The sequence below is a fragment of the Planococcus citri genome, chromosome 4 (assembly GCF_950023065.1).
Source record: "Planococcus citri chromosome 4, ihPlaCitr1.1, whole genome shotgun sequence".
In the NCBI taxonomy this organism is placed as follows: domain Eukaryota; kingdom Metazoa; phylum Arthropoda; class Insecta; order Hemiptera; family Pseudococcidae; genus Planococcus; species Planococcus citri.
The window spans coordinates 30,428,516-30,455,864 of record NC_088680.1 but is presented as its reverse complement, the minus strand read 5'-3'; the positions used below and the strand labels follow the sequence as shown (position 1 = coordinate 30,455,864).

Genomic DNA, 27,349 nt, shown 5'->3' with positions numbered 1-27,349 from the left:
TTAATATATATTTTTTTGAAAACAGCGCAAATCGCTGAAAATGGTTGATTTTGAATTTTGGAAAATTCGCCAAAAATTGGAAAATCTATAATTTTGGCAGCTGAAATTCAACTTAATGGTACATATTTCAGACTATACTATTTCAAAAAATCGCGATCTCATTCAAGTTGGAGGCGGCTCTGAAGAAGCTAGATGTAATTCTAGCGAAATATTAGCAAATTCAATTGTTTTTAATCCAACTGAATACCCGCAAATATAAGTTTGCAAATACTAAATTTATTGTAAGTAAGCAGTTATTTTTCTCCATTTGAAACTTAATTTAGCTGAATTTTCTCCATAAATTTGTGAGTACCGAGAAAAATTTGACATAGTAGGTAGGTACCTACCTGCCTACTAATAAAGCCGCATCACCTAAATTTAAATTTGTAAATTTTCAGTAGGTACAGGGTGTCGCGGATTCGCGGTTATTAATTATATTTGGCTATGTTTTTGTTATATTTAAAGTTCGCGATCTCGATAATATTCGGCTGCTAGGTTTGTTATCTTGAAGATTCAAAAGTTTTTGTTATTGTTTTTATTCGAAAATAAATAGAGTACGAAAAGGGTTCGTATTGAAGCGATTAAATCAATCGCCCTTATTGTTGAATTCCTTTTTCGTTATGGTAGCAGGCTGATCCTAAATAATCGTTCGTTTCGTCCTCCGAATTCGTTGGTAAATTCCAAAAATGCCGGAAACCAGCGAAAATGCCGAAAAGCTAAAAGCGTTATCCACCCGAAAGTCCAGACTTCGTTCTTCACTGACTAGAAGTATGTCATACGTAAGTGAGAAGCTGGCGACGGCAGATTTTAACGAAGTTAAAGTGAAATTGACAATGGTCGAAGATATATATAAAAATTATCTTGCTTTACTTGACGAATTCGACAACTTCGAAGTTCCGGATCTGGACCCTTTCATAGAAAAATTCGAAGATGACTACATCGCCATTAAAGGTAAATTAGAAAGCAGTATCGAAAAATTCTCTAATAGCAGTGCTGTTCCAGGTTTTAAAAGACAGTGTACAACTGAATCTGGTGGTAGCGGTAGTTGTTGTTCTTCTTCAAAAGCTACGATTAAGTTACCAAAGTTGGAGTTGAAGAAATATGGTGGTAATCTACTTGAATTCGAATCGTTTTGGTCTTCGTTCAACTCAGCTGTACATAATACTGATTTAGAAGCAACTGATAAATTTACGTACTTGAGAAATAACCTGGTAGGCGAAGCTGAATTATTGTTGAAAGGTATGGGTACCACTGCTGCAAACTATCCAATCGCATACGAAATGGTAAAAAAGAAGTTTGGTAATAAAAAGAAATTAATTGATTTATTATACGATAATTTAACGAAAATTCCAAAAAGTAATAAATGGACTAAAAATTTGCGAAATACTTACGATAATATTGAATCGAATTTACATGCTTTAGAAGGTGTAGGTGAAAATATTCAAAACAACACCATACTGTACTCGATGATTATGAAGAAGTTTCCATTTGATATAATTATGAAAGCCGATTTGGATGTTGCAAGTAACGATTTATCCGAATTGAGGCAGAAAGTTGGCGAATTGATATGGAAACAAGAGCAATATTGTGGTACGAATTGGAGTGAGTCATCCGATAATAATCCTAATAAAAAAGATTTTTTCAAAGGTACTACAGAGAGCTTGATAACTGGTGATAGAAAACCGAGTAAAAAATGTATCTATTGCGGTGAAACGTCACATTATTCCGATGAATGCAGCAAAATAACGACATTGGAAGACCGAAGAAAGAAATTGAATGGTCGTTGCATCATTTGTTTGAATCCTGGTCATCTCGCTAAAGACTGTACGGTAAACAAACCATGTGTACATTGTAAGAAACGTCGTAGTCATCATCGTAGTTTATGTATTAAATTATTTTCAAAAGAAGTTAGTAATCCTGAACCAACTGAATCTTTACTAATGAAAGATCAAGAAGGTAACCTGTTAGCAGCCACAATCAACGTTGGTAATGAAAGTCGTGTTCAGAAAGTTACCTCAATTCTGGATAGCGGTTCAAGAAGATCGTACATTACTACGAGGTTGGCTGATAAATTAAAATTGAAGCCTCTTCATTATGAAACGATTAGAATTTCTACGATTTGTTCCGAAGCTCCTCGAGAAATTTCAACCAAGGTCGTTAGTTTAGATATTTTTACAAATGATGGTGAAAAAATAAAAATCACTGCAAATACGATACCTAAAATTATTAATCGAATAAATCACCACGATATTAAGTTAGATTCCAGATTCAAGAAATTCAAGCTCGCTGAAGTTGATAAAAATCTTGTACCTGAACTCCTGATTGGAAATGACTACATGTTCGATTTTATGGTCATGGAAAAAGTAATTATTGATGATTCAACTTCGTTAATCAATTCGAAATTTGGATGGCTGGTGGGAAGGCCCCACATGGTTGAAAGAGATGGAAGTTGCTTGGCCAAAGGCAATGAATTTACAATTTGAATCCGAACCTGAACCTGAACCAGAACCAGTACTTATCTCCAATAATACAGCTGTAATTCAGCCTCCTTTTAAAATCGATTGTACTCAATTTAAAACCCTCAACTATCTACTTGATGCAACGTTAAGCTACATGAAAAATGTCAATCCGAATAATATTGTTCAGAAAACCGAAGAAGCTTTCAACCAGTGGATTATGTATATCCAAAACAAAAATTATCCTGATATTTCGCAACCTAATCCGCTTGGTTTAAAACGTGATTCTCAAAATATTATACGTTGTCATGGACGCCTGGTTGAATCATGTCTCGACGATAATGCAAAGTTTCCAATACTTCTACCTGAGAAAGAATACTTCACTCACTTATTAATTGAAAAAATTCATATCGATAACTATCATGTTGGCGTTTCGCATACTCTCTCTGAATTGAGAAAAAATTTCTGGATTCCAAAAGGCAGATCGACGGTGTACTACGTTCTAAAAAAATGTGCTAACTGCAAATACTACGATGGTGGTCCATATAAATATCCTGCAATTCCTCCGTTACCTGAATTTCGTGTAAATCAAAGCAGTCCGTTTTCCTGTTGTGGTATCGACACATTTGGTCCTTTATACGTCAGTGATAACTCAGTCCAGAAAAAAGTATTTGTTAGTATTTTTGTTTGTATGATTACGCGTGCGATTCACTTAGAACTTTTAGAGAATATGACCACTCAAGAATTCCTACTCGCTTTTCGTAATTTTATAGCATTACGCACAATTCCAAAATTCGTAATAAGTGACAACGCGCCACAATTTAAAATAACCAAATCAGCTTTTGAAAATCTTTGGCAACAAATAATTTCTGATAATGATGTAATAGATTTTTGTAAAAATAATTTGATAGAATGGAAACTGTTGCCTGAATATGCCCCGTGGCATGGCGGTTTTTACAAAAGATTAATCGGTATAGTGAAAATGTCGCTAAAGAAAACAATTTTTAATTGTATAATAACAGAAAATCAATTGAGAACCGTGTTGTATGAAGTAACTTCTGTTATTAATTCGCGTCCTATTGTTTACGTAGGTGAAAATGATAGTAATGTATTAACACCTAATGATTTGATGAATACCAAATTCGATTTTATTCCGGATATTGATAATGTTAAAAATATTAAACGTGATGTAATCGTAAATTTATGGAAAAGATCTAACGATATTATTAATCAATTTTGGAACGTTTGGAAATTTCAATATTTAACTAGTCTTCGTGAACGTAATATTAGTATAAAACAAAAGAAAAATGTAGTAGACTTAGTTCCTAAAGTAGGAGATATCGTATTAATTGAAGGTGATAAAAAATTTTGTCCTAGAGGAGAGTGGAAAGTTGGTAAAGTAATTAATGTTAATGTTAGCTCAGACAGTAATGTTAGATCAGCAATCGTTGAAACTAAAAATTCTAAACTTACCCGTCCCATTAACAAATTGTATCCCTTGGAAACATCGTAATTTTTCTCGTTTATACTTATTATTTTAAATTTAAAAATTCGTTTTTTTTTTTTTTTTTTTCGTCGGGAGTGTCGCGGATTCGCGGTTATTAATTATATTTGGCTATGTTTTTGTTATATTTAAAGTTCGCGATCTCGATAATATTCGGCTGCTAGGTTTGTTATCTTGAAGATTCAAAAGTTTTTGTTATTGTTTTTATTCGAAAATAAATAGAGTACGAAAAGGGTTCGTATTGAAGCGATTAAATCAATCGCCCTTATTGTTGAATTCCTTTTTCGTTACAGGGTGGACAGAAATATCGTGAACCCCTAAAAAAGTTTTCCGCTAAATATTTTGGTTAGCTAGTCAACAGTGAATGATAATAATGATAGCATACGATTGGTTATTGGACTGAGATGGTTATCTATCTTACGTTGCCAACCTATATTTTTAATGAAAAACTTTCTTTGGGGTTCACGATATTTTTGTCCACATTGTAGGTACCTAATGTACCTGTACCTAGTTGAATTACACTAGAATATAGATTTTTGAAATCAGTTGATTTCGATTATTATGAAAGAAATTTTTCAAGTCCACCTTTCATTCTCCTTTCTTACTTATTGAACTTCTATTTTTTCATTACTTCAACTTATCAAAATATCGCAGTGCGTGGTGTAAAGCGAATCAGATGGGTATTTACAATATAACTGAGACCTCCATAATAAAAAATCAGACTACCTTCTGGGATTCTAAGACATTTCCCCGAACCCGATTACTCACTCGAAAGGACAACATGAATTTTTAGTCTCTGCATTTTTTCAAAGCTAAAAATAAAAGTAAGTAACTACAAAGAAGCATTAAAAAATACTTAAACCTTCGAACATTTACCTAATTTAAGTCTCGTAATGAAGAAGGCTCCAACAATGACTTGAAACGGAGAACCGTTGAAAAAAAATTCATTCATAAATCTATTCTTAGATAGCCCGGAGAAGGACAAGGAGTAACGGTAAGCTTTATCTTTTGGTAAAATATTTAAACTTGAAAAAAATCATTATTTCAAAGCTAAAGGCAAATGGGGGATTGTAAACTAGGAAGGATTGACTTTGGATTTTTTTTGAAAATTAAAGGGGTGATTCGATAAAAAGTTGTAAGGAGATCTCAAAAGACTGTTGGAAAAATTTTGAATTTCTTACTTGAAAATCACTTTTCTACCGGAGTTTCAAATTTTAAAATTCATCTACATAAAATGCAAAAACAAGTTTTTTTTTTTGAAAAACATTTTTTTTTTGTGTTGATTGATCATACCTACTCATATTAGGTATATTTATTTATTCAGAACGAAGGAAGCTATTTTTGAAAATGTTTCACCTTTTCAAGGGTTTTGTACGACTTGCAAAAATGATGTTTTTTTTTTTTAGCTAAGCATTCACAAATTGTGCAAAATGACTTATTGTAATATACATAATTATATGATTAATTATCACAAATTTTTTTTCATCATTATTTTCAATGAATATGCTATGAAAATTTGAAACCTCGATAGAAAAGTGATGGTTCAAGTTGGGAATTCAAAATTTTTCCTGCAGTCTTTTGAAGTTACCTCGCACAATTTTTTATCGATTCTTCATTTCAATTTTTCAAGAAAAAGTAGAATTAAGTCGACCACCCTACAGATTACTCAGTTCATTTAGTTTCCAGGACTATTATTGGCAGGGCTTTTTTTGTGGACGTCCCTCCAAAGGAAAGTTCAAAAATATCGAAAAATTGCCATAAACTAAAAAATGAAAGAATTTGAAAAAATAATGTAAGAGTGGATTTTTGCAGATGAACTTGGTAATGACTCCACATGAGAGCTTCTTTTTTTTTTCAGTGAAAACAGTTTCATCGCTATTGGTTATCAAGTTCAACGATCCACCACTGAATATATTGGACCCTTTGATGTATGTTGGATTCATGGTTACTTAATAAACATCATTCTGCCACGGAACAGAATAAATGTAGTAAAATGCGAAAACAAGATTAGAATTACAACGAAAGTTTGATGAAAATTTGGAAATTGCTCTAAATCTAAGATTTAGCATTCAAGTTTGTACCATAGTACATTTCTTCAAACAATAAAAAAAAGAATTCAAGTACATACTTCGATTTTTTTTCACAAAACAGTTGCACGGGGGGGGCTGAAAATTGAGGACTTGTAACTTCGATTTAGCGTCCCTCCTTCCCCCCTTGGAATTGTTGGTTTGGTTTATTACATAGGTAGTTGGTAAGTTGAAAGTATTCAGAGAAGAAATCGTGATAGTGACAATGCAACTGCGCTGATAATTCTAATTCGCTAATTGCAATAGAATTTTTGCTTTTTGCTCATTGGTTACTTTTTTTAATACATCAAAAATCTAAAAAATTCAACTTCTGACAGACTATAAAACGGATTTTATTTACCCTACCCAGTACCCACTACCCACCCATATTTCACGATCATTAACATAATATCGTGAAGGTACACCTATATATGTACATTCGTTCTATTATACAAAATTGTCTTCAAATCTAATTTGAAAATGAAAAAAAGTGAAATCAAGCACATGAATATTGATTTTAAGCATTCCGAAGAAAATTGAGTTTGCATAATACCTACTAAATTTATTGTTAGTATAATAGTATAAGTAAGCAGTTATTTTTCTCAATTGGAGACTGAATTCAGCTAAATTTTGAGGAATATTACCGAGAAAAATTTGACGTGTAGCCGGTATTGTGTATGTACTAATGAAGCCGCATTCCTTAAATTCAAATTTGAAGATTTATCAGTAGGTATATAACTATGTGGGTAGAGGTACCTGTAGTTGAATTACACGTCTTGAATATACGTAAATTTTTGAAATCAGTCGATTTCGATTCTTTCGAAATTTTTCAAGTTCACCTTTCATTCTCATTTCTAACTTATTCAACTGCTATCTATTTTCTCATTACTTCAACTCATCAAGACTACCTTCTGGGATTCTAAGACATTTCCTCGAACCCGATCACTCTAAAGGACAACGTGAATTTTCGGTCTCCTAATTCTTTCAAGATGACTTCCAGAACAGGGTAACAAAATCAAAATTCATTTCATAAAAAGTTCAAAATGCACTTTTTCAGAGCGAGAAAAACATACATACAAAGACACATTGAGAAACACAAATCTTCGAACATTTACCTAATTTCAGCCTCCTAAGTAATGAGCTGGGCTCCAGCAATGATCCAAGACGGAGAACCGTTGAAAAAAAATTCCAAAATCTACTTTTTGAGAGCCTAGTTGTTGCAATATTTCTGTTTTTTATCAATTTATTTTCAATTTTCAGGATGCAGTAATTTCCAAAACGTTCGTCGCAGTTACTAAACAGGATGGATCAAAGTGCATCCGATGGAAACCGGACAAAGAAGATCCTAGATTTCAGTTCGAAGTAACCAAAGAAGAAAGTAATCCGATCACAAAAAACAAAAAATATTATAGAACGTTCACATTGGATCGGTGCTTGTACAAGCTCTTCATGTCCGACGAAGAGTGGTATGAAAACTTTGAAGTAATACTATACAAAACTTGTCGCCGTAATAATGATTGCCACAATTCCAATCACCGTGAGGAAAACGGTGAGCAAAATTTTAAATGAACGTGGCTCCCTTTTTGAAAAGAAGGTTCAGAACGCTAAAAAATTCCTGTTCAATGACCGTATGCGGACGTTTGCCATAGGTTTTTTTCAGAAAAACTAAGAATTAGGGAACGGATAAACGCCATTTTTCAACGAAAAAGAAGCAAGTAGGTAACTTTTTTCCTGATTTTTGACCAATATTTATTTGAAAATTGAACGTTTGAAAATTTGTTATAAAAAAGCCCAAAATGCATTACAACACTCTTAGCACTAAAAATTAAAGCCCCTTAAAGGCACATCTAGGGCCCTCTTCAAATATTACGTGAGCTCCAGCAATCACACGAATCCGAGAAAAGGAAAATGGGGGATTGGAAACTGGAGTAGGTCGACTTCGACCTTTCTTTGAAAATTAGAGGAGGGATTCGATAAAAAGTTGTAGGTAAGGAGATCTCAAAAGACTATTGGAAATATTTTCAATTTCTTACTGGAAAATCACTTTTTTTTTTACAGGAGTTTGAAATTTTGAAATACACATTAAAATGCAAAAAACAAGTTTTTTTTGTGTTGATTTGATTGATCACACTCACATTACCGACATTTATTTAGAACGAAGAAAACAATTTTTGAATATTTCTCACCTTTCCAAGGGTTTTGCAGGATTTGCGAAAATGATAGGTACGATTTTTTTACTAAGCATTCAGAAATTGTTCAAAATGACTTGATCTAAGTAAGGTTAATACATGATCAATTAACACAAAAATTTCGTAGGTATTTTCAACGCATGTTCTACAATTTGAAACTCCGATAGAGAAGTGATGGTTCGAGTTGGGGATCCAACATTTTTCCTACAGTCTTTTGAAATTCCCTCGCACAATTTTATATCGCTTCTTCACTACAGTTTTTCAACAAAAAAAAAGGTCAAGTCGACCCATGGATATATACATAGATCACTTACTCCACCTGATTTCCACGACTACTGTACTTTAGGTACAATAACAAAACCGCGCTGCAAATTCTAATTCGCTAATTGCAATCGAATTTTTGCTTTTTGCTCATTGGTTACTTTTAATTTTATTACTTTAAAAAACCAAAAAATAAAACTCGATGATAATAATAATTGTACAAATGAACTTCTGACAAACTATAGAACAGATTCTATGAACCCTACCAATCCATACAAGTACTTCAAGATCGTTACATTCTTCTGCGAGCAGAACAGTTTTGCGTAACTGGACAAATTACGACAGAAAATTGTCACAATCGTCATCAATACTCATCTAATCCACCTTCCAACCCCTTTCCCCCATGAAATACTTCCATAATTTTGTACACTTTCATCGCCTGGTTTTTCTTCCAAGAAGGAAAAAAAAAACTGAAATCACAGATCCCAACCCACACACAGCCACACATCATCGTCTACATACTATTATATCCTTATAAATGCGACAATAGCTTCGTTGGGTTATTCGCAAATAAACCTTACACGACTTTTATTAATAATTTAGCCGCATTTTCGCGGCTCGGTCTGCAACTTCCTCCTCCAGCCTCCCTGCCAACAGTCGCAACGGCCAAGAAAAAGGAACAAGGAAGAAGTACGAGCGCAATGCTGGCGAAAAATGGCACGGAGGCAGGCGCCCACCACAAAACCGCAATAATAAATGAGAAAAATCTAACGCGACGATGAGTTTTTCTCGTCAGAATTCGTGCCAAAGTTTTTGCACCGTATGTGTTGGTATACTCGTAGTCGAGTCGTGAAGTACCACTGTATGTACGTAGTATATATTGTGCTATGTACAAATATGTGCCGGCGATAATGGGTTTGGGTACAATAGGCGCATATCACGTCGCTCACACCCCAACCCTTACATACGTATATGACTTTTCGCACATTCGTCGTGGAAAATGAGGAATAGCGAAGGTGGAGGAGGAGGAAAGTACACTAGTACAGAATATTTACACTGTAGCGAGCAAAATATTAACGTAACGCGTTGTACTATTTTACTCGAGTCGAGGCTCATGGGGACAGAGAGGAAGGTTATGCAGCAAGCAATACCATAGAGAAAGCAACGAATCGTCGAATAAGTAGTATACACAACAGTACAGAGGCAGAGCAGGGCACAGCGCAGTTCTAATGTGATTTTACGAACCGGGGGCCTCGTCGTAAATTCTGCAAAACGTTTACAAGATTAAAGCACCGTCTAATAGCCAGTTATAAATCTTCGCCGGCTACATTATTAAAAATACGATCCCGCTGTGATATTTCGAAAAATTACTGCCATGAAACAGCAGTTTTAGCATCTGCTTTCTGTTGTTACTGGGCTGGGTTGCGGTGTTGGTAGGGTACGTATGTAATTTTTTTCAAAAAAAAAAAAGTTGCCTCGTTTTACACTACTGTGTGTAGGTTTTTATGGCGTGTAAGCAAATTCTACTAGATGATGATGATGATGAGCGTGTTTGTGTTGTTTGTAGGTATCAGATTTTCAAGCTAATTCGATTGTTTTTTGAACCAAGAATATTGAGAAAGCCGAAAGATGGGCGAAAAAACACACTAAGATGATAATGTGGCTGTGATGTTAGAAACTGTGATGAAAGTGAAATGAGTATTGAATACGTTCGAAAAGCTTTTTTCCTTCGCAACAAATTCGTCCTAGCTAAAACCAGAAAAATGAAGATCACTGGGATGACTTTTACGGTTGGGAACATGCACTTTTTTACCAACTTTTTAGATGCTCATTTTGCTTACAAAAGAATTACATAGGTACTAAAAGTGCTCGTCTCTGATCCCAACAATTAAATGGATTTTGGAAAAAAATGACCCTTCGACAATTTCAATATTGTAATAGTCTGAAATGATGACGATTGGCTTTTTGGTTCTGGGAATCAGCAGGTTGTACACAGAAATAACTTGGTACATTACTTACTCGATAGTTGAAGACAAGGGTTTCAAATCCTGAGTAAAAAATACCTACTAAAATAAACTTGATGTTTTATTTCAATTTTTAGAAAAATGTTAGAAATTTTATAATTTATTATTCCGTGTTTTTTCTTTTTTTTTTTTTCAATTGAAAATGAACATTTTTTGGCAAAGTGAAGTGATAAAATAAGCAATTTCAAGCACAATTGTCAGCATCAGCAACATCTAATTCTACGATTATCATATCATAATAACAATTTAACTCACTTATTTCCTTAATTACATTTTTTATTATGTATCTTCACTTTATAAAGAAAATTTGTACTCACCTAGAACAAAAAAAAACACGAACAAAATGTAAGATTGGTTGATGTGTAGCAAATTACTTCATATCTTTACAAGGGAGACATTTCAATTCAAATGACAAAAATATTTCAACTATGCGTCAAGAAATATACAGGGCAAAATTTTATAGCAAGTAATTGAATTTTTTTCCGATTTTTGATGAATTTTTAAAAATTGAGCGTTTGAAAAAATTTCATAAAAAAGGCCCAAATGCATTAAAACATCCTGGCACTAAGATTCAATAATAAGGATGTCCCAATTAATCAATTTGAAGAACGATTTTTAAAAATCGGTGCAGAGCACGTGTCGTATACTCGTCACGAAAACTGAATCAACTTTGATTCCCGACACGCTGATGAAGGAACTCCTCCAGCACTGGCGGTGGTTCACTTTTAAACAATCTGAATTCATTTTTTGATTTTTTTGAGAATTTTTAAACATTCAAAATACGGATCAAAAATGTAAAAAATCAAAATTTTATCAAATTGACATAGAAAACTTGAAGTTTTTTTGTAGCTTACTTTCGACCACACAAGTTTACTGGTGATGGTTTCAAACCAATTTGGAGCCCCCAGCATCAAATTCAACTGAGACCTTCATTCTAAGTTGAAAGTTAGGTATTCAGAATAAATTTCAAGTTCGGAGGAGTCCTTCGAAGGGAGGCGAGGTCTTGAAGAGGCAGAATTTTTTGAAAAAATTATGGGTTTTTCGCTCCTTTCGCTATCCAATGTGTTTTGGAAAAAATGTTACAGTCCAAAATAAAAATACTTCAGATTCTGCGGCGATCTATGCCATTGTTGTCAAAATGCAAGACCACTTTTAACCCTTTGGAGGTTTTCTCGGTTTCCATGTTGGGGAAACAAATTGCTTTGAAATGGGGTAGGGTACCTTACCTACCCAATTGGCCAAATCACAAAAAAGTTGAGCTTTCCAAGAGAAATCATTTCGAAAAATGAAACTTTTAAAGAAGCTCAAATCATTTTGGAAATTTTTTTCAAAAATAATTCAACAACGTTACGTAAAGAACATTAGTCAAAAGCACTTTTTGTAAACATTTTTAAAAAACTAATAAAAACGTCACTTGACATTTCCTAAGTTGAGCAAAAATAAAAGAAATGAATTTGCCCAAAAAATAAAGAAAACGAAAATTTTTGTTGCAAATTAGAGCAAAAAACGCAGCGAAATTGAAAGCTTTGTAGTGATGAGGGGGGGGGGGTAACTAATGATAGAAACGTTTTTGCTTCGAAGCGAATGCTGCAGCATAGAATTTTCTTTCATTTTGGAAAAGCTGAATTAATTATTTTGCTTGCCACTGAATCAGATGTTGGTTTGTTGGAGTATGAAGACGAGCATAGAAAGAAATAGTAAACAAAAACACAAATTCATAGCCTTAAAAAGTCAATAAAATAACCGACTGACCTTGCACATGGATTTGTGTTTTTGTTTACCATTTCTTTCTACGCTCATCTTCATATTTCAACATCTGATACAGTTACTCACACCTCAAAGCTTTCAATTTCGACAAGTTTACCGTCATAGTTTCCAACAAGATTTAATGAATTTGATTTTTAAAAAAACCATCTATTTTTGTTTTTTCGTGTTTTGGTCAAAGGCATTTCTTTCACCAAGTTTGTATTTTTGTTCATCTTGGGAAATGCCAGATGACCTTGTACTACTTATTACGATTTTTTCTCTTATCAATTTTTTTAAAAATGTATTCAAAAAGTGCTTTTGACTAATGTTTTTTTACTCATGTTGTTGAGTTATGTTTGAAAAAAATTTCCAATTTATATTTATCTATTTTGATGGAAATGAACAGATTGAGCTTTTTCAAAACTTTCGTTTTACAAAATAATTTTTCTTTGAAAACTCGACTTTATTGTGACTTAATTTATTGGACAGCGCACCCTATTGCACTTTTCAAAGCAATTTGTTTCACCAACATGGAAACTTGGAGAACCTTTGAAGGGTAAATCAGTGTGCTCTGAAGTAATTTTTTTTATCCGTGCTGTGAAGTACCTACATACTTATAAATTTTGAAATTTATTATTGGTCAATAATCTCGTTTAATCTGCGGGGGAAAAAAGAATAATAAATTCAATAATTCGACGCATACTAAACCGAAAATTTTGTCACCCATCTTTGTAATCAATGTCTTATGTGAAACCAGAAATACACGTATGTGACCAAATCGAATAAGTAAGTAAGTAAATCTTTTTCTAATTTTCAATGAATTTTTGAAAATTGAGCGTTTGAAAAAATTTCATAAAAAAGGCCCAAATGCATTACAACACCCTAGCACTAAGGCGTAATATTTCAAGGATGACTACGTTAATCAATTTGAGGAGCAATTTTCAAAAATTTGGATTAATTTTTCGATTTAAGGCGAATTAGAAAAAAAAATCGAAATTGGCTCGAAAATGAAAAAAAATCCAAATTCCACCTTGAAGAAATGAGCCTGTTGCAGACAAATATTGAATTTTACAATCATGTTGGAAAAAAGGACCTACTACCTACTCATAAAAATACACATTTTGGAGAAAACAGATCATGTGGCCATCCTTTTGCGGTTCGAAGTTTTCACTATTAATTTCACGCCCACCACAGTGATAGAAAATTCTGAAAAAATAGGCTCACCCTTCCTCTGCGAATCCCGTGTGATAGCTAGATTTTATGGTGAGGGGCGAAATTTGTGCTCGAAACTTATTTCTAGATGTATTACACGGAAAATTCCATCATAATTTCCCAAATCTGGCAAGAGTAGAAGTAAGTATTCTTTTTTTTTCATCAACAGCCATATAAGAATTTTGTAAAATTTAATAAATGCAAGCATACGAGTACATGATACATTCAATTATTTTAAGTGCAAGTTAATCAAAGTCGATAAATGTTACACAAGGTGTCTAGCAGTGGTTATCATTTTCTCTCAAAAATTAATTCCTGCTGATAATACGACGAGGTTATCGGGTTCAAACGTACATATATGTACTTATACCTCCCAAGGAGCAAAGTTTGATAATTTTCTGATGTATTTTTAGTTTGATCGTCTTTTACTCGTACATTTGTGAATTATTTAAATCATAGAAGATTTTTTTACAATAACCCAATAAATAATTTTGCTGCAGAGCAAATCATAGGCATCTGGTTTTGAATTTAAATTAGACTAGATAATTGAGTTGACAAAATTGAGCACGGTTCTGACTCTTCATTGATGTTCGATGAATCGATGAATGTGGAAAACGTTAAAATTAATAAGGACAGGAAGAATGGGTGCAATCAAATTCGAGTACCTTTTATCTCAAAAAGTCTTTTACCTATCCTTTAACAAGTCGAATCAAATCGTATTCATTTTCTGGTCCTCATTAAAACATTTGTCATTTTCAAGCTGGTTTTTTAGAAGGGGGGATGGTGTTAAGGGAGATTGAAACAAAGAATTAAAATCGTTTTGAGCACCTGACAAACCCATTCAAGACAAATAGGTAAAAATGAAGAGTCAATTTGGTGCTTACCACGTAAAAATCATTTCATAAAACACATGGTTATATTTTACTTTTGAAACTGAAACTAATTTTTTGTGAAACTTGAAAATTCTCCCATAAAATACGTACTTACTAAAAAGAACCTGAGCCTTCGTTCAATTTCTATATTTTTAGGGAAATTCACCAAAAATCAAGAATTTATGATCATTTTCCTTAAATACATTATCAGTTTTTTGCCACTCCAAAAAAAAAAAAAATATCTGATAGGTATATTTGATTTCAAAATGTGGAAAAAATCGCACGTTAATTGGGTAAAACTCAGAATAACAGCGCTGATAATAAATAATTTTGCTACGATAATGCCCTTTGAATTACGCAAACGTGATTGTTTTCAATAAAAGTTCCACTGACGTATCAAGTTTACTCATCTACTATGGGAAAAAACATATTTCGCGTTAAACATCAGACTACATGCACCTACACTACATACGAGCTAGAACTATCGATTTCAAAAAATCGAGAAGAATTGCTAAAAACTTATCAAGTTTTTTCGATTCATTGAAATTGGCAAGAATGATCAAAAAAATTGCATCATTAGACTTCAAAATATTATCAAGTAGGTGCCTGAAATGTATCTTTCGGAACTTTGCCATGTTTCCCAAAACTGACTGGCTAGCTGGGTGAGTGGGGGGGGGGCCTAGAGCGAAAAAAATCATGATTTTTACGATAATTATTCCTCTTTTTTGATGAACCATTATCTCTCTTTCAGGAACACCTCCGGAGCTGGGATTTTTCCGACTCAAAATGAAACTCTTTGCTGAATTTTGTCAAAATCCTTCAACCTTCAAAGACCAAAATTCACAAATTATTTTTCGTGAATTTTCTGTTTTGAATGTAGGTTTTTTTGAGAACCCTCGAATAAGACGACGAAGGGAGGAAATCCCATCAAACGGTTTCATTGGTTCAAAATATTGATCTTAAAATTCTTGTCACTGGAAATTAATTTTTCAAAGCGAATCTCGGGTTGAAAAGATTGACAAAAAAAGTTCAAATTTTAAAACCTCCAAAAACAACATTTTGCTCGTATCATAATCGATCTTAACGAGTAATTTAAAATCCTCATACGTCAAACGATCTCCCCCCCCCCCATTTTGAGAACTCAACCACCTGCCTGATGAAAAACTGCAACGCAGTACAGAAATTAATTAAATATTATAAAACAACGTGCGCTCCCTCGTGCCTTGATCCAGATCACGATTCAATCGAAGGCAAAATAATTATCACGCGTCGATCACTAAACCAAATTAAAATCGACGAGTAAAAATTCTACGAGAAATTTCAGAAAAAAGTTATTAGAAACGTAGAAATATCTAATTTCCACACGAAACCAAATCAAAAGCAGCGTTTATTGGTTCAATTACTCAATATCGATTCGCATTTGACAGATAAACTTTAATTACGTTGGTTCTTTTTATTTAATTCACGCTTCACGCGCATCTTATAACCTTTAACCGCAGATTACACTAATTAGACCCCCTGCTGATGATCTCGTGTTGTCAGGCTACATTGATAAACAGATTATTATGTTCGGATTTCTCATATAAAATCTCCTTTGAAGGAAAATTTTGCTCATATCGTGTTACTCTGTCGTCTGGCGAAGTGTTCAACAAAATTGGAGTACCTCGTCGACGAATTTAAACTTCAAAATGAAATCCAACCGAGTGATACGTGAAGTTGTAAAATGCGCTTGTGCTAAACGTGAATTTAATACTTTGGCTGTGGCACCTCATAGATTAAGTAAGTGTGATTTTTTTTTCGAGTATTGCAAGTTGGTTTTTTGTTTTCGTGGATATAAATTTTTAATTTGTGGATGTGTTTCGCAGGACGCCCTTTATCAACGTCGCCTCAAACGAAGCCTAAACCTGTCGAAGAAGTGCAGAAAACCAGTTTGTATGATTTGCACGTGAATCGAAATGGAAAAATGGTCAATTTCGCTGGATTCTATTTACCCATTCAGTATGAAGATGCCAGTATAAGTGCTTCTCATTTGCATACGAGAACCAATTGCTCTATTTTCGACGTCTCTCACATGCTGCAGAGCTACGTTCGAGGCAAACATGCTGTGGAATTTATCGAATCTTTATGTGTGACCGATGTTGCTAGTAAGTTTTTTTGTGCATTCATTTTTAAAATTTTTATTGACCATGAATTCGACAAAAATTATTTTCTAAAAGGATTTCAATTTATAAATTAATTCTTTCATTGAAATCTTGAGTGAAAAAATCAAGATACCTACTTTGGATATGTTTTGGCTTGGACTATTTTGATTCAATTTACTTTTTAAAATACGTAATTAGCTCAATTTGATCATTTTACATTGCTCGATTTTGCTCATAATTTTGAATTGATGAATTGAAAATTTTTGAGCAAATTTGATCACTTCAAAACGAAAAGTACATTTAGCCATTCAATTCGAACTTTTCCATCTTTTTAAATCAAATGTTAAAATCAAACAACCATTTATGATCAAATTTGTTCATAAATGAGCTAGTAAATCAATAAAACCCTCTGCAACAAATCTGAGCAGTTCAAAAATCACTCCAAAATTCTCAGAACATGTTTAGTAGGCTCAAAAACGACCGTTCAAATGAAAAAAAAATGCTCGATTTTGCTATTAAATATGAATAAGCACCATTCACACAACTGAGCAAATCTGAGCATCATACAAAATCTCTTAATTAGTCGAAATTAACCATGTGATTCATTTTCAGACATGAAACCAGGCCGAAGTGCCCTCAGTTTATACATTAACGATGCCAACGGTGGTATTATCGACGACCTTATCGTGACCAAAATCTCAGACGACACTTTATACATCGTATCCAATGCTTCCAGAACAACCGTCGACAAAGAATTACTGCTCGATAGACTGGTAAATATCCCCTCCTCTCCCTCCACCACCTCTTTTTAAAATTAAAATTCTCACGATTCTAATCGAATAATTTTTTTGAAGCAATGGTTCAAATCAAATGGCAAAGATGTCCACGTCGAATTCCTAGATTCATCGGAACAATCCTTGATCGCCGTCCAAGGACCTAAGACTGCGAGCATTTTACAACCCTACGTAGATGTTGATATGGAAAATCTGTATTTTATGACGAGCACTGTAGCCAATATATCAGGAGTAGAAAATTGTCGCATTACCAGGTGTGGATACACTGGTGAAGATGGTGTGGAGATATCTGTCCCTTCCAAACATGCGGAGGAAATTGTAAATACGCTGTTGCAAAATGAACTTGTCAAATTGGCCGGATTAGGAGCTAGAGATACTCTTAGGTGAGCTTTGGCAACATCACCAATAATTTTGTGATTAATAAAGATATTTGAGGAGACTAATGAATCAACGATGGTCTGTTTTTATAGGCTTGAGGCTGGATTATGTTTGCATGGAAACGATATCGATGAAACGACCACTCCCGTTGAAGCAGGACTCACTTGGACTATCGGTAAGCTCAATAAAAATCATACCATTTTGACTTTTGCCCTTTAAAGAAAATTGAAACTAATTTCGTGATTTCTTCTTCAGGTAAAAGACGAAAAACAGATCTCGATTTCCCTGGTAACTCGATAATAATGCATCAAATTCGAAATGGAACTTATAAAAAACGTATCGGTCTGATCAAAGTTGGAGGTGCTCCGGCTCGTCAAGGTTCCAAGATAATCGGATTCGACGACGAAGTAGTAGGATTAGTTACCAGCGGCTGCCCAGCTCCATCTTTGGGTATTAATGTAGCCATGGGATATGTTCAAACAGCCTATGCTAAATCAAAAACCGATATAAGAGTGAATATTCGAGATAATTTGCACAACGCTACTGTTTCTAAGATGCCTTTTGTCGAGGCTAAATATTTCACGAAACCTAAAACACCTAAATAATTTTTTATGTAAGAGTTCCTTCGTGTTTATTTTTTTATGTAATGATGATTATAAGTCAATTAGTTTTTAATAAATCAATTTTTATATGAAAGAACACATTTTGTAATTTTTAAACAACTTCTAAAAATTTTTTTTTCAAGTTTTTTTTTCTGTTGTCTAACCGTAGAGGCATACATTGTGATTAACTCGCAAAAACTTCAATAGACGCTGGTACCAGCGAGGTTCATGGGAGCAAACAAATATAAATTTTACTAAAGTTGACGATTTAAAAGCAAACCGAGCGAAATACCAAAATATTTTTGGTTGGTTTACTCAGCGAATGAAACAACAATTATCAAGTTAATTTGCTCAGTTTACTGTTAAAAATCGTCAACCATAATTTAGAAAAACACGATTATGTTTGCTACCATATTGCGAGTGAGAGCAAATCATTTTTTTTTTTTTTTTTTGAAAACTGAAGGTGAGATTTGATAAAAAGTTGTAGATATACTTTAAAAGACTGCATGAAACCTACGGTGATTTTAAATTTAAATATTTAAATTGAACATCATTGAAAAAAAATTTTTTTTTTGCTGATTATTGATCAGTTGGTCACATTATTATCCACTTACAATTAGAAGTAAGAGAACAGTTCTGTTTTTGAAATTTGTTTACTTTTTTAGGCAATTTTACAGAAATTACAAATAGGCCCAAAATCGTATTGCCTACTTTTGTAAGTCATGCAAAACCCCTGGAAACGTGAAATAAAATTCAAAACCTGTTTTCTTCTTTCTAAGTAGGTAGGTATAATAATATGAGGATATACCTTTCAGAAAGACAAAAAACGTGTTTTTTTTTCTATTCTCAATGCAATTTTAGAAATTTGAAACCCTGGAAGAAAATTAATGGCTCAAGCCAGGAAGCCAAAAAATGTTCGGTAGTCTTTTGAGCCCTCTGCAACTTTTTTTCAAAACCTCTCCACTAATTTTTCAAGAAAAAAAAAGTCAAAAACAACCCACCCTATTGAAATTTAATAGATTGATTTTCAAAAATGATATTTTGTTAAACATTGCTCAACTTCAAACCTAGGTACCATAGATTTGGAGTATGAATATTAGCTCATTTATCAACTACTTGAAGGAAATCTGACAATTCCAAAGAAACAACTCGCTCAAAGAAGGAAGTCTTGCGAAGAACAGTTTAAATTAAGGTGGAAGAAAAAGAACTAGGAGCAGATAAAAAAGTTTTGACAGCAATTTGAAGCCCGAGTAAAAAGAGATTAAGTTGAATATTTCAATGCAAAGTACGTAAGTAATCTTTTAAATTTTCACCATCAAAAATAATCTCATTCGGTAGGTAAACAATGTATTAGCTGAGCACGTTCGCATCTACTGCAATCGAATGAATCCCATTATTCATTTTTTTTAAAAATACATCCAGTTCTCCTTACTTTCCAGAACTTGAAAAACAATGGAAAATGATGCATTTTTGAAAAAATAAAAACACGAAAGTAAAAATGAAATCAATATACAGGGTCTCACATCATTTCAAAACGATTTTTCGCCAAACTGCCTCTATCTAAAATTGAAAAAAACAGTAGAAAATCAATCCACCTTCAATATATCACACCACATCTTCAATTTCTCATCATACCCTCCCCTTCCCCGCAATCTCTACCAAACTAGGCCGATTCAAGTGACATTCTGCTGCTTAAAAAGTAATAAACTCTCACAAAGCGAACCGTGTAATGATTGTTGTTCTAATTTAAAAACATACAAAACGACGGTATTAAATCGCGAACATTTCACAAAGCTGGGAACAAAGTAAACGAGAATAAGCATGGCATGTAAAAAAAAAACACAGTATTTTCGCAAGAATATAAGGCAAAGGGGTGTTTCGAGAGCTCGTCACTCTCGTATGCTATGATATAATTGGTGTCAACGCTACGTAATTTCGCCAGCTAAAATGTTGCTTTCGGTATATACGTAGTGTCGAAAGAGAAGTGGAAAAAAACACGAGTAAAACGATGTAGTTTAACACGAGATTTTTTTTCACGTCGTTGTCGGGGATGTTTTGTTTTAAATGTCGACGATTTACAAAAAGAGAATAAAGAAGAGAAGGAAAAAAAAATAGTCATTATTAAGGCGGGTCAGAAACACCTACCTTCATGTGTGCAATCTGCAGCGAGAAACATCGTATTACATATCGCAGAGGGAGGTTAAAGAAATAATATTATACGAGAGGGAAACTGTGACACTGGCAAAATGCATCTTACGAGTATAATAAATGGCGACGATCATATTGCATAGTCGTATATCGTATAATATGTAACGCGAACGTATTGTTTTTCATCGTTCAAAATGATGTAACATCATTAGCTTTCAACTTTTGTTACTCGTCATCGTCGTCGTCGTCGTCGTCTTTGTACACAACGCACACCTCTCGATAGATAAAGTTTTTGAGAAATAGCCTCGATCCGATGGCGGCGGCAAAGTAGCAACGTAAATGAGAGCTATCACCGTTATACAATAATACAGAGACAGGAGACGAGCGCAGGGATCAAAAGGAGGATGTAAAACTGAGCTATTGTGCCCTGTGGTGGAGTGAGGTTGCGCGGTGTGAAAATTTTCACTTTTCGGTTCAACTATAACTTTACAATTTATTGCCGAAAATTAATTTTAATTGTTGCGTGTCGTAAGCCTTTTCTTTCAACACCTGCGTTCTCGTGGTGCATGATGAAGTGGGGCAAGGGTAGGCAACAGAGTCGGCACGCGTGTAGTAAATTATGCAAGTGGATTTATAATGTGTGTAAAAGTTCTTGTTGCGTTCGTTGTCGTTGTGTGGTTCGCGCCAAAGGTGTAACAGCAGCATGGCGGCGTTTAACTGTTTGTAACGTGAGGATTTCGCGCGAATTGTACGAGAAATCAGGTGTGGAATGGTGGATGGTGGAAAGGGACGCCTTGGGGATCGGATTTACGTACGTCTTTGCATTTGGATGAGAGAGTCCGGGAGTCGTGTGGAGAGAGAATTTCGTCGATTGACTCAAAGCAATCAAAGATAGCATTCAATTTATACACACATTGAGACATTGAATTATGTAAGTATTCGTTTTTCTTTCACCAGTTGAAGTAGCAAATTCTCCTTAGGTTCGGGGACAGCAAACGAATACAAAAATACATTAAAAATCAAAGGTGATCTTTGTCCATCTTAGATTGTAGTAGGTAACAGAAATACCATTTTTGGAAAGAGCATACCTACTCTGAAACCACCGAAAGCAAAAAAATTTCAGCTAACTGATTTTCTTATTTTTGGAGAATTTTTGAAATGCAAAAATTGATTATTTTCGGCGATTTGTTCGTGCCTTTTCAAGAGAATATTTAATCACTCGGGAAAGAAATCAATTTAACTCCCCCAAATCAAATTTCATCATTTATGGCCATTCTGCTGAAATCTCCAGAACGAGTTTCAATTCAGATTTTTCCATTAAGCGAGAAAATGGATTTAAAAACTAAGTTGTAGCTCATTTTCGACTCGTTCAATAAGGTTATCCACATTTGAGCGGATTTCCTGAAGGGTACCTCAAATGTTACAGTAAGTAAAAAATATCAACTCATGAAACAAAACTTATAAAATAAAAGGGAAAAATTTTTCGGCTCGAAATTTTTACAAGTCCATTTTTAAAGCTGAAATGGTCAAAAATAGTGAGTTTTCAATTTTTTTTCACGTGGGGAGGCTGTTGTACCTTGGAACAAAAATTACCTTTTTTGCTCTGTACCCCCAAGAAGTGAATTCGGAAGGCTGGAATATTTTTTATTTGAAAGAGGAAACAAAACCGAACATTTCAAGCTATTTGGTATTTTGGATTGAGTCCTATTGAGCTTCCAGAGAAATTTTTTTCAATTTTTTCAATTTTGTTTCATGCTACATTTATTTAACCTTGGAACAGTTGGAACAACACCATTTGTACCTGAAAAATCCACATTTTTGTGTGAGAAATAAACATTTTTTTAAATCATGTCATCACTTGAAATGAAGTTGCCATTTTTTGTAAATTTTTTTTGTGTCACTAGCCTCTTTTAAAGAACCTTCCTCTAACGATCGATTCACCAAAGACTAGAATAATTTGATGCTTCGCATCCTCCAGCTTACCAGTCGAACCTGCCAAGTCCCACATGTCACATGTCCCTTAGTAGGTTTGAAGATGTACCTACTTTCCTACATGAAGTGTCCATATTTATCATCAATTTTCAAAGTTAGTAATATGGTTCACGACGGAAGGATCTACCATTCCCTCTGCCCCTCCATACTTCCGTTTTGGGGAAGCAGGGAGACGACAGAGATGAATGGTATCTCGGTCTTCGACTCAGGACACATCTGACCGCTCAGTGCATCCCAGCATCCAAATGAAGTCAGATTTCTCCTAAATCACCGGCATGATGAACTTGCTAGAGCGAACAGATGTGAATCTGTTCTCACGAGCAAATTCGAAAACATAAAATAATTGAGTAGGTAAGTAGAAATTATAGTGAACTGTGGTATCGAATCGATCGTTTCTTGGTGACTGTTTCTAAATTTTAGTTATATTTAGGATCATCGTCTATAACGATGTAATAAATCGAAATACTCGTATTAAACGTAGTGGCCTGAGTGGCCATGAAGGTACAAATTGTGTTGTTCCAAAGTACAATAACCTGACTTTTTGGGAGAAAATGCGGTATGCTTCCTTATATTTTTTTCAGCAATGTATAGACAAACTATCGGAAAATTTTAAGCAAAGTGGTCATCATTCCAACTTCATAAAAAGTACCCTTAAAAAATTTTTTAAACATCACAAATTTTACTTTGCTTAGCAAATCTATTTCTTAAGTTGGTAACATTGATTATGGAGAAAATGTTTTTGAGTCGGAAGTTACTATACTGAAAGGAACGAAATTGTGCAAAAAAAATTTAGGTGTGCAACAGAATAGTTACTTACTGTGAACTGCAGTTTGTTACAAGGTAGAGGTATACAAATGTGCCAAAGTATTAAGTATTACATACAACAGTCTCCCTATTGGTCAAAAAACGAAAAATCAATTTGAGCAGCTGAAATTTTGGTTATGGAGGTTTCTGACCATGCTCTTTTCAAAAATTGTGGTCTCGTTTGAATCTGGAAAGCTTCCTTCGTGAGTAAAATTTTATACTTTATATTTGTCCTCGGCCATCTACAGAACTAGATCGAAAATTTTCAACAAATTATTATCTAGATATACTTATGTAAGTATAAAAAATATGCCAAGAACAAAACCAATACCCTAAGGATACTGAAATGGGCATGTTATCTTTTTCTTTCTTAGTAATGTATAACCACTTCTCATTCTCAAGTAGTATCTATACCTACTGTATCATTTGAGAAATAAAATAGTTACAGCAAGAATGGACTTTTTAAGAAAAAACTCTTCAATAACTTGATTATCAAAAATTATTTCCATGTTTATGAATAGGTGTCTTGCCGTCCATTTTTCTTGAAATTCTGCGAGTTAGTTACCCGCCGCCGTTTGGAACTCCATGTCACGCAGGAAGAAATTTCTATGTGCAGGGATCAAATCAGGCGAGAGTTATTAAACCAGCGACTGGAAAAGGCCCTGTCCGAGGGTTAAATTTTAAACGTTGCAACGGCGCACACATTCTTAAAATAATTACATCAAAAAGACAATATTAAGCATGATGATTCTCACAGAACATTCTTCAAATGTTCTACTGGGACACGCTGCAAGTATCTGGGTGAGTCGAGAAAAAAACATATAAGTATCCTGGATTTTGAAAAAATCTAAGAGAATGAGCCTTTTATGTAAAAGTTCATGAGGCTAAATTACAGGTCTTCAAACAAAGGTCACTTCGGAAGAAATCGAGGGGCCGAAAGTTTTTGTTGCCACTTTCGGGTAGTATTATTACCAATGCGTACCTCGGTCAACCCACCCAAAAGTTGTGATTAGGATCTCTGAACTTACCTAACCCATTGAATTCAATTCAAAATTCAAGATCACAATCTTCTCAGTCCTCTGCCTACCACGTGATGATTTTCGAGTTGCAAAAATTTTCTCATCAACTTAATGGCATATTTTCTCAATGAAAAATGTCCTTTAGCAAACAACCAACGCAACGTTGGATTCGTGTTCAGTGAATCCAAATGCCCCAATTACCACACTTTTAACAATCACTTCGATCACACTATCCAATTTCACTTTTTTGCTTGATTTTTTTTTTTTTTTTTTTTTTGCAATCAGGTACCTACTACAAGATTGGTGAAAAATTATAAATTTTGAAAATCTGACCGAAACACCACGAAAAATGTATTTATCGGGGTATTTGGGCCCACTGAATACGAATTCAGTGTGTTTTTTGTTGAAAGAATTCTTAATGGTGGAAAATATGATAAAGTTGATGAGAAATCATTTAAGTGATTAGTGTAGGGCTAAAAATGTTTTGAATTTTGAATTTAATGCGTCAAGAAGATTCAGAGACTCGAATTGTAACTTTTAGGGAGAGGGGATAACCAAGGTACTACACAGATTATACGAGTATTATACCCAATTTTTTTTTCAAATACGACCCTACTTTGAAGACCCCCTGGCTCAGCATTGTGAACAGTTGGTGATCTCAGAAAATTCATTCTTAAAGAACTGGAAAACCTAAAATATCCGCTCAACACTCTACGATGGCTTAGGATGGCTTAGAGCCACTGCTGTCGCGCAATTTGTGTAATTTTTTAGGTGAGAAAAAAATAGAAGATTCTTGTCATAAAAAAGAAAAACACCATGTTTGATGAGTTGGACCAACAATAAACAAAAAAAATGAACAGGTAGTGATGGCAAGAAGTATAACACCGAACTAATTGCATGAAATTCTAAATCGTAATTTTAAAAGATTTTCTCCGAACGAAACACAATGTGCAACTTAGTCTGTTAGTAGAATCCTCAATTATCACTTATTTCCAATCAGTCGAACATCAACATCAACACACGCACTAATTTAATTTAAAATGCCCTCGTAAACATTACCTCTATACCTACATGTTAATTTTTATTGCTCAAAGTATCTTTCACATCGAAAATGCACTCTCAAATGTTATTCTGAGAAGTCCAGAAGTAGATTACTACACACTAAAAGAAGTTTCTTCAATTTTTCTGATGAGAAAAGACAATTTTTTCAACGATAATGTGACATGGGCGAGTGTAGGTGTCGTTATTTTGCAACCCATTGCAATAAAAAAACATTTAGATAAAATACACTGCACAAAGTAAATTTCACGTGCTTAAACTTATTTTTCAATTCATCGTATCATGAATCTCAAAAATTTACATTCAATTTTCTCTTTCCCTTCAAACATTTTTTTTTTTAAATTTAAAAAATGATAAGTAAAAAGTTGAAATTTGGTTTTCACGCCACATTTTTAAACCACTCGAATTGAAGGATGATGATGGTTTCGAGCTATTATGAAACTTCCAATGCATTTTTAAATTCCCACAGTTCTGATGAGCTCTTTGATTTATTTTGGTACAAATTTTCAAATTCTGCTTCCGTTAGTCAAATCCATATTCAGATAGTAAATTTCATTGGGAACTGGAAAACCTAAAAATCTGTCAGAGACTCTAGAACGGCTTAAAACTACCAACAATATTATTGATTGAAAATGAAGTACGTAGGTACCTATAATATCAGCTTTTCACCTCAATGTAATCAACTTTTCATGTTTTTCTGATAATAAGCCGAATGAAACCGCGTAAGACAAAAATGCCGAATGCTTCACTTATGCTAAAAATCGTTATTTCAACTGATTTTTTAAACATACGTAGGTATATTTGAATTTTGAAGGGTGTCCTAGATGTACCTCTTGAAAGTTATGACTTTTAAGCCCCTTCCAGCCACGAATGAGCGGGGTTTCGCGCCTTTTCTGACAATTATGATTGTGTGACGTCACTGGAACCTAGTCCAGATATATACCGATAGTGGCTGAAATTCGTCGTATACCTCGCCAGAACCTGTTTCAATTAGCCATGTACAATTGTACATTCCCTAGACGTCTTAATGGGCCTTTTGGGATTTCCTATAATTTTCAACCAATCCCTGCTCCATTTCTGGTAACGAAGAGTGGTTTTTTACACACTTTTTGACGGTCTTCGATTTTCTATTATCATTGGAGCCGTATCCAAATTGGTCTAGGAGGCCCAAAATCATCGTGTACCATTCAAAAGGTATCTTAGATTTGACTTCTGTGAGTTTAAACATTTTCAACCCCTCCCTTACTTACTCCTTAATTCTAAATGGCACTATCAGAACAGGTGATTTAAAAATCTCCAACTTCGGTACGGTACATACATCGTAGGTAAAAGCATTAAGTCGATAAGTTTGTGTAACAACAAAAGAGAAATTTCATTAGGCTACTTCAAAGGGTTCCGATTTCAGGTAGCGTACTACACAAATACCTGCGTAAAACATTGTCGGCGAATGTAGATACGAAAATTTGGGGTATGATTTACGATACCTTTTTAAGAACCTACTGGCGCACTTTCTTCCGTCAAACGAAACAGAAATTCGTAAAAAACATCATAAAAAAAGGTATAGGTTGGGTTGATGTAAGCACCTGCACAGTACTTAGGTATTCTAAAAACAGAAATAGTTCTACTGTTTCTTTATTATTATTTTTTTTTCGAAATCAAATCAGAGTAAATAAACTATCTTGGATGAGATAGGATTATTTGAACAGTGCTATCGATAATGACAATGCTCATGTAAATTGTACAATTCTACAAATATGTTTATCAGAATAGAAGACTGTTTTCTGATAATGATAACGTTCGAAAGAGAGTACTCTCAGGTAAAAATAAACGATATTTTATAAGGTAAAATTGTACTCGTTGAATATATTTTCAATTTCTTATTCAGGATAGGTATTTAGAATAATTAAGATGATGAATGCCTGGATAATTACATGTGATCAAAGTACAATCTACGTTGATTTCATTCTAATTTTTAGATAACAAATTGAGGTGTTTTGTTTGCTTTGCAATTGCAGGAATTACATATTATCATTGTTTGGCGAA

The 27,349-nt window shown here is 34.0% G+C and overlaps 3 protein-coding genes across 5 annotated transcripts in view; 2 read left to right on the top strand and 1 right to left on the bottom strand.

Moving 5' to 3' along the window:
- The window catches only part of LOC135845811 (hemicentin-1-like), a 972,708-nt gene that overhangs the window by 758,306 nt on the left and 187,053 nt on the right, over positions 1–27,349 (bottom strand). The window lies entirely within an intron of this gene.
- LOC135843580 (uncharacterized) lies at positions 315–4,254 on the top strand. Of its 3 annotated transcripts, none has more exons than XM_065361510.1 (2): positions 315–1,629; positions 1,687–4,254. In XM_065361510.1, exons 1-2 carry the CDS (start codon positions 726–728, stop codon positions 2,520–2,522), a joined length of 1,740 nt encoding a protein of 579 aa, XP_065217582.1. In that variant the 5' UTR covers positions 315–725; the 3' UTR covers positions 2,523–4,254. The 3 variants fall into 3 exon arrangements, with proteins under 3 accessions (XP_065217582.1, XP_065217585.1, XP_065217583.1); XM_065361513.1 differs by having other exon boundaries at positions 317–1,868; positions 1,948–2,063; XM_065361511.1 differs by having other exon boundaries at positions 317–1,868; positions 1,945–2,024.
- On the top strand, positions 15,965–18,381 carry LOC135843126 (aminomethyltransferase, mitochondrial). Its single transcript, XM_065360882.1, has 6 exons — positions 15,965–16,148; positions 16,235–16,513; positions 17,123–17,283; positions 17,365–17,687; positions 17,775–17,857; positions 17,938–18,381. Exons 1-6 carry the CDS (start codon positions 16,058–16,060, stop codon positions 18,285–18,287), a joined length of 1,287 nt encoding a protein of 428 aa, XP_065216954.1. The 5' UTR covers positions 15,965–16,057; the 3' UTR covers positions 18,288–18,381.

Excerpts from the sequence above, each read along its gene's own strand:
- LOC135843126 (XM_065360882.1), top strand. The coding sequence starts at position 16,058 with ATGAAATCCAACCGAGTGATACGTGAAGTTGTAAAATGCGCTTGTGCT. Across the intron at positions 16,149-16,234 it reads TGTGGCACCTCATAGATTAA|GACGCCCTTTATCAACGTCG; the intron begins GTAAGTGTGATT and ends TGTGTTTCGCAG. Across the intron at positions 17,284-17,364 it reads AATTACTGCTCGATAGACTG|CAATGGTTCAAATCAAATGG; the intron begins GTAAATATCCCC and ends ATTTTTTTGAAG.
- LOC135843580 (XM_065361510.1), top strand. The coding sequence starts at position 726 with ATGCCGGAAACCAGCGAAAATGCCGAAAAGCTAAAAGCGTTATCCACC. Across the intron at positions 1,630-1,686 it reads GAAACAAGAGCAATATTGTG|GTACTACAGAGAGCTTGATA; the intron begins GTACGAATTGGA and ends ATTTTTTCAAAG.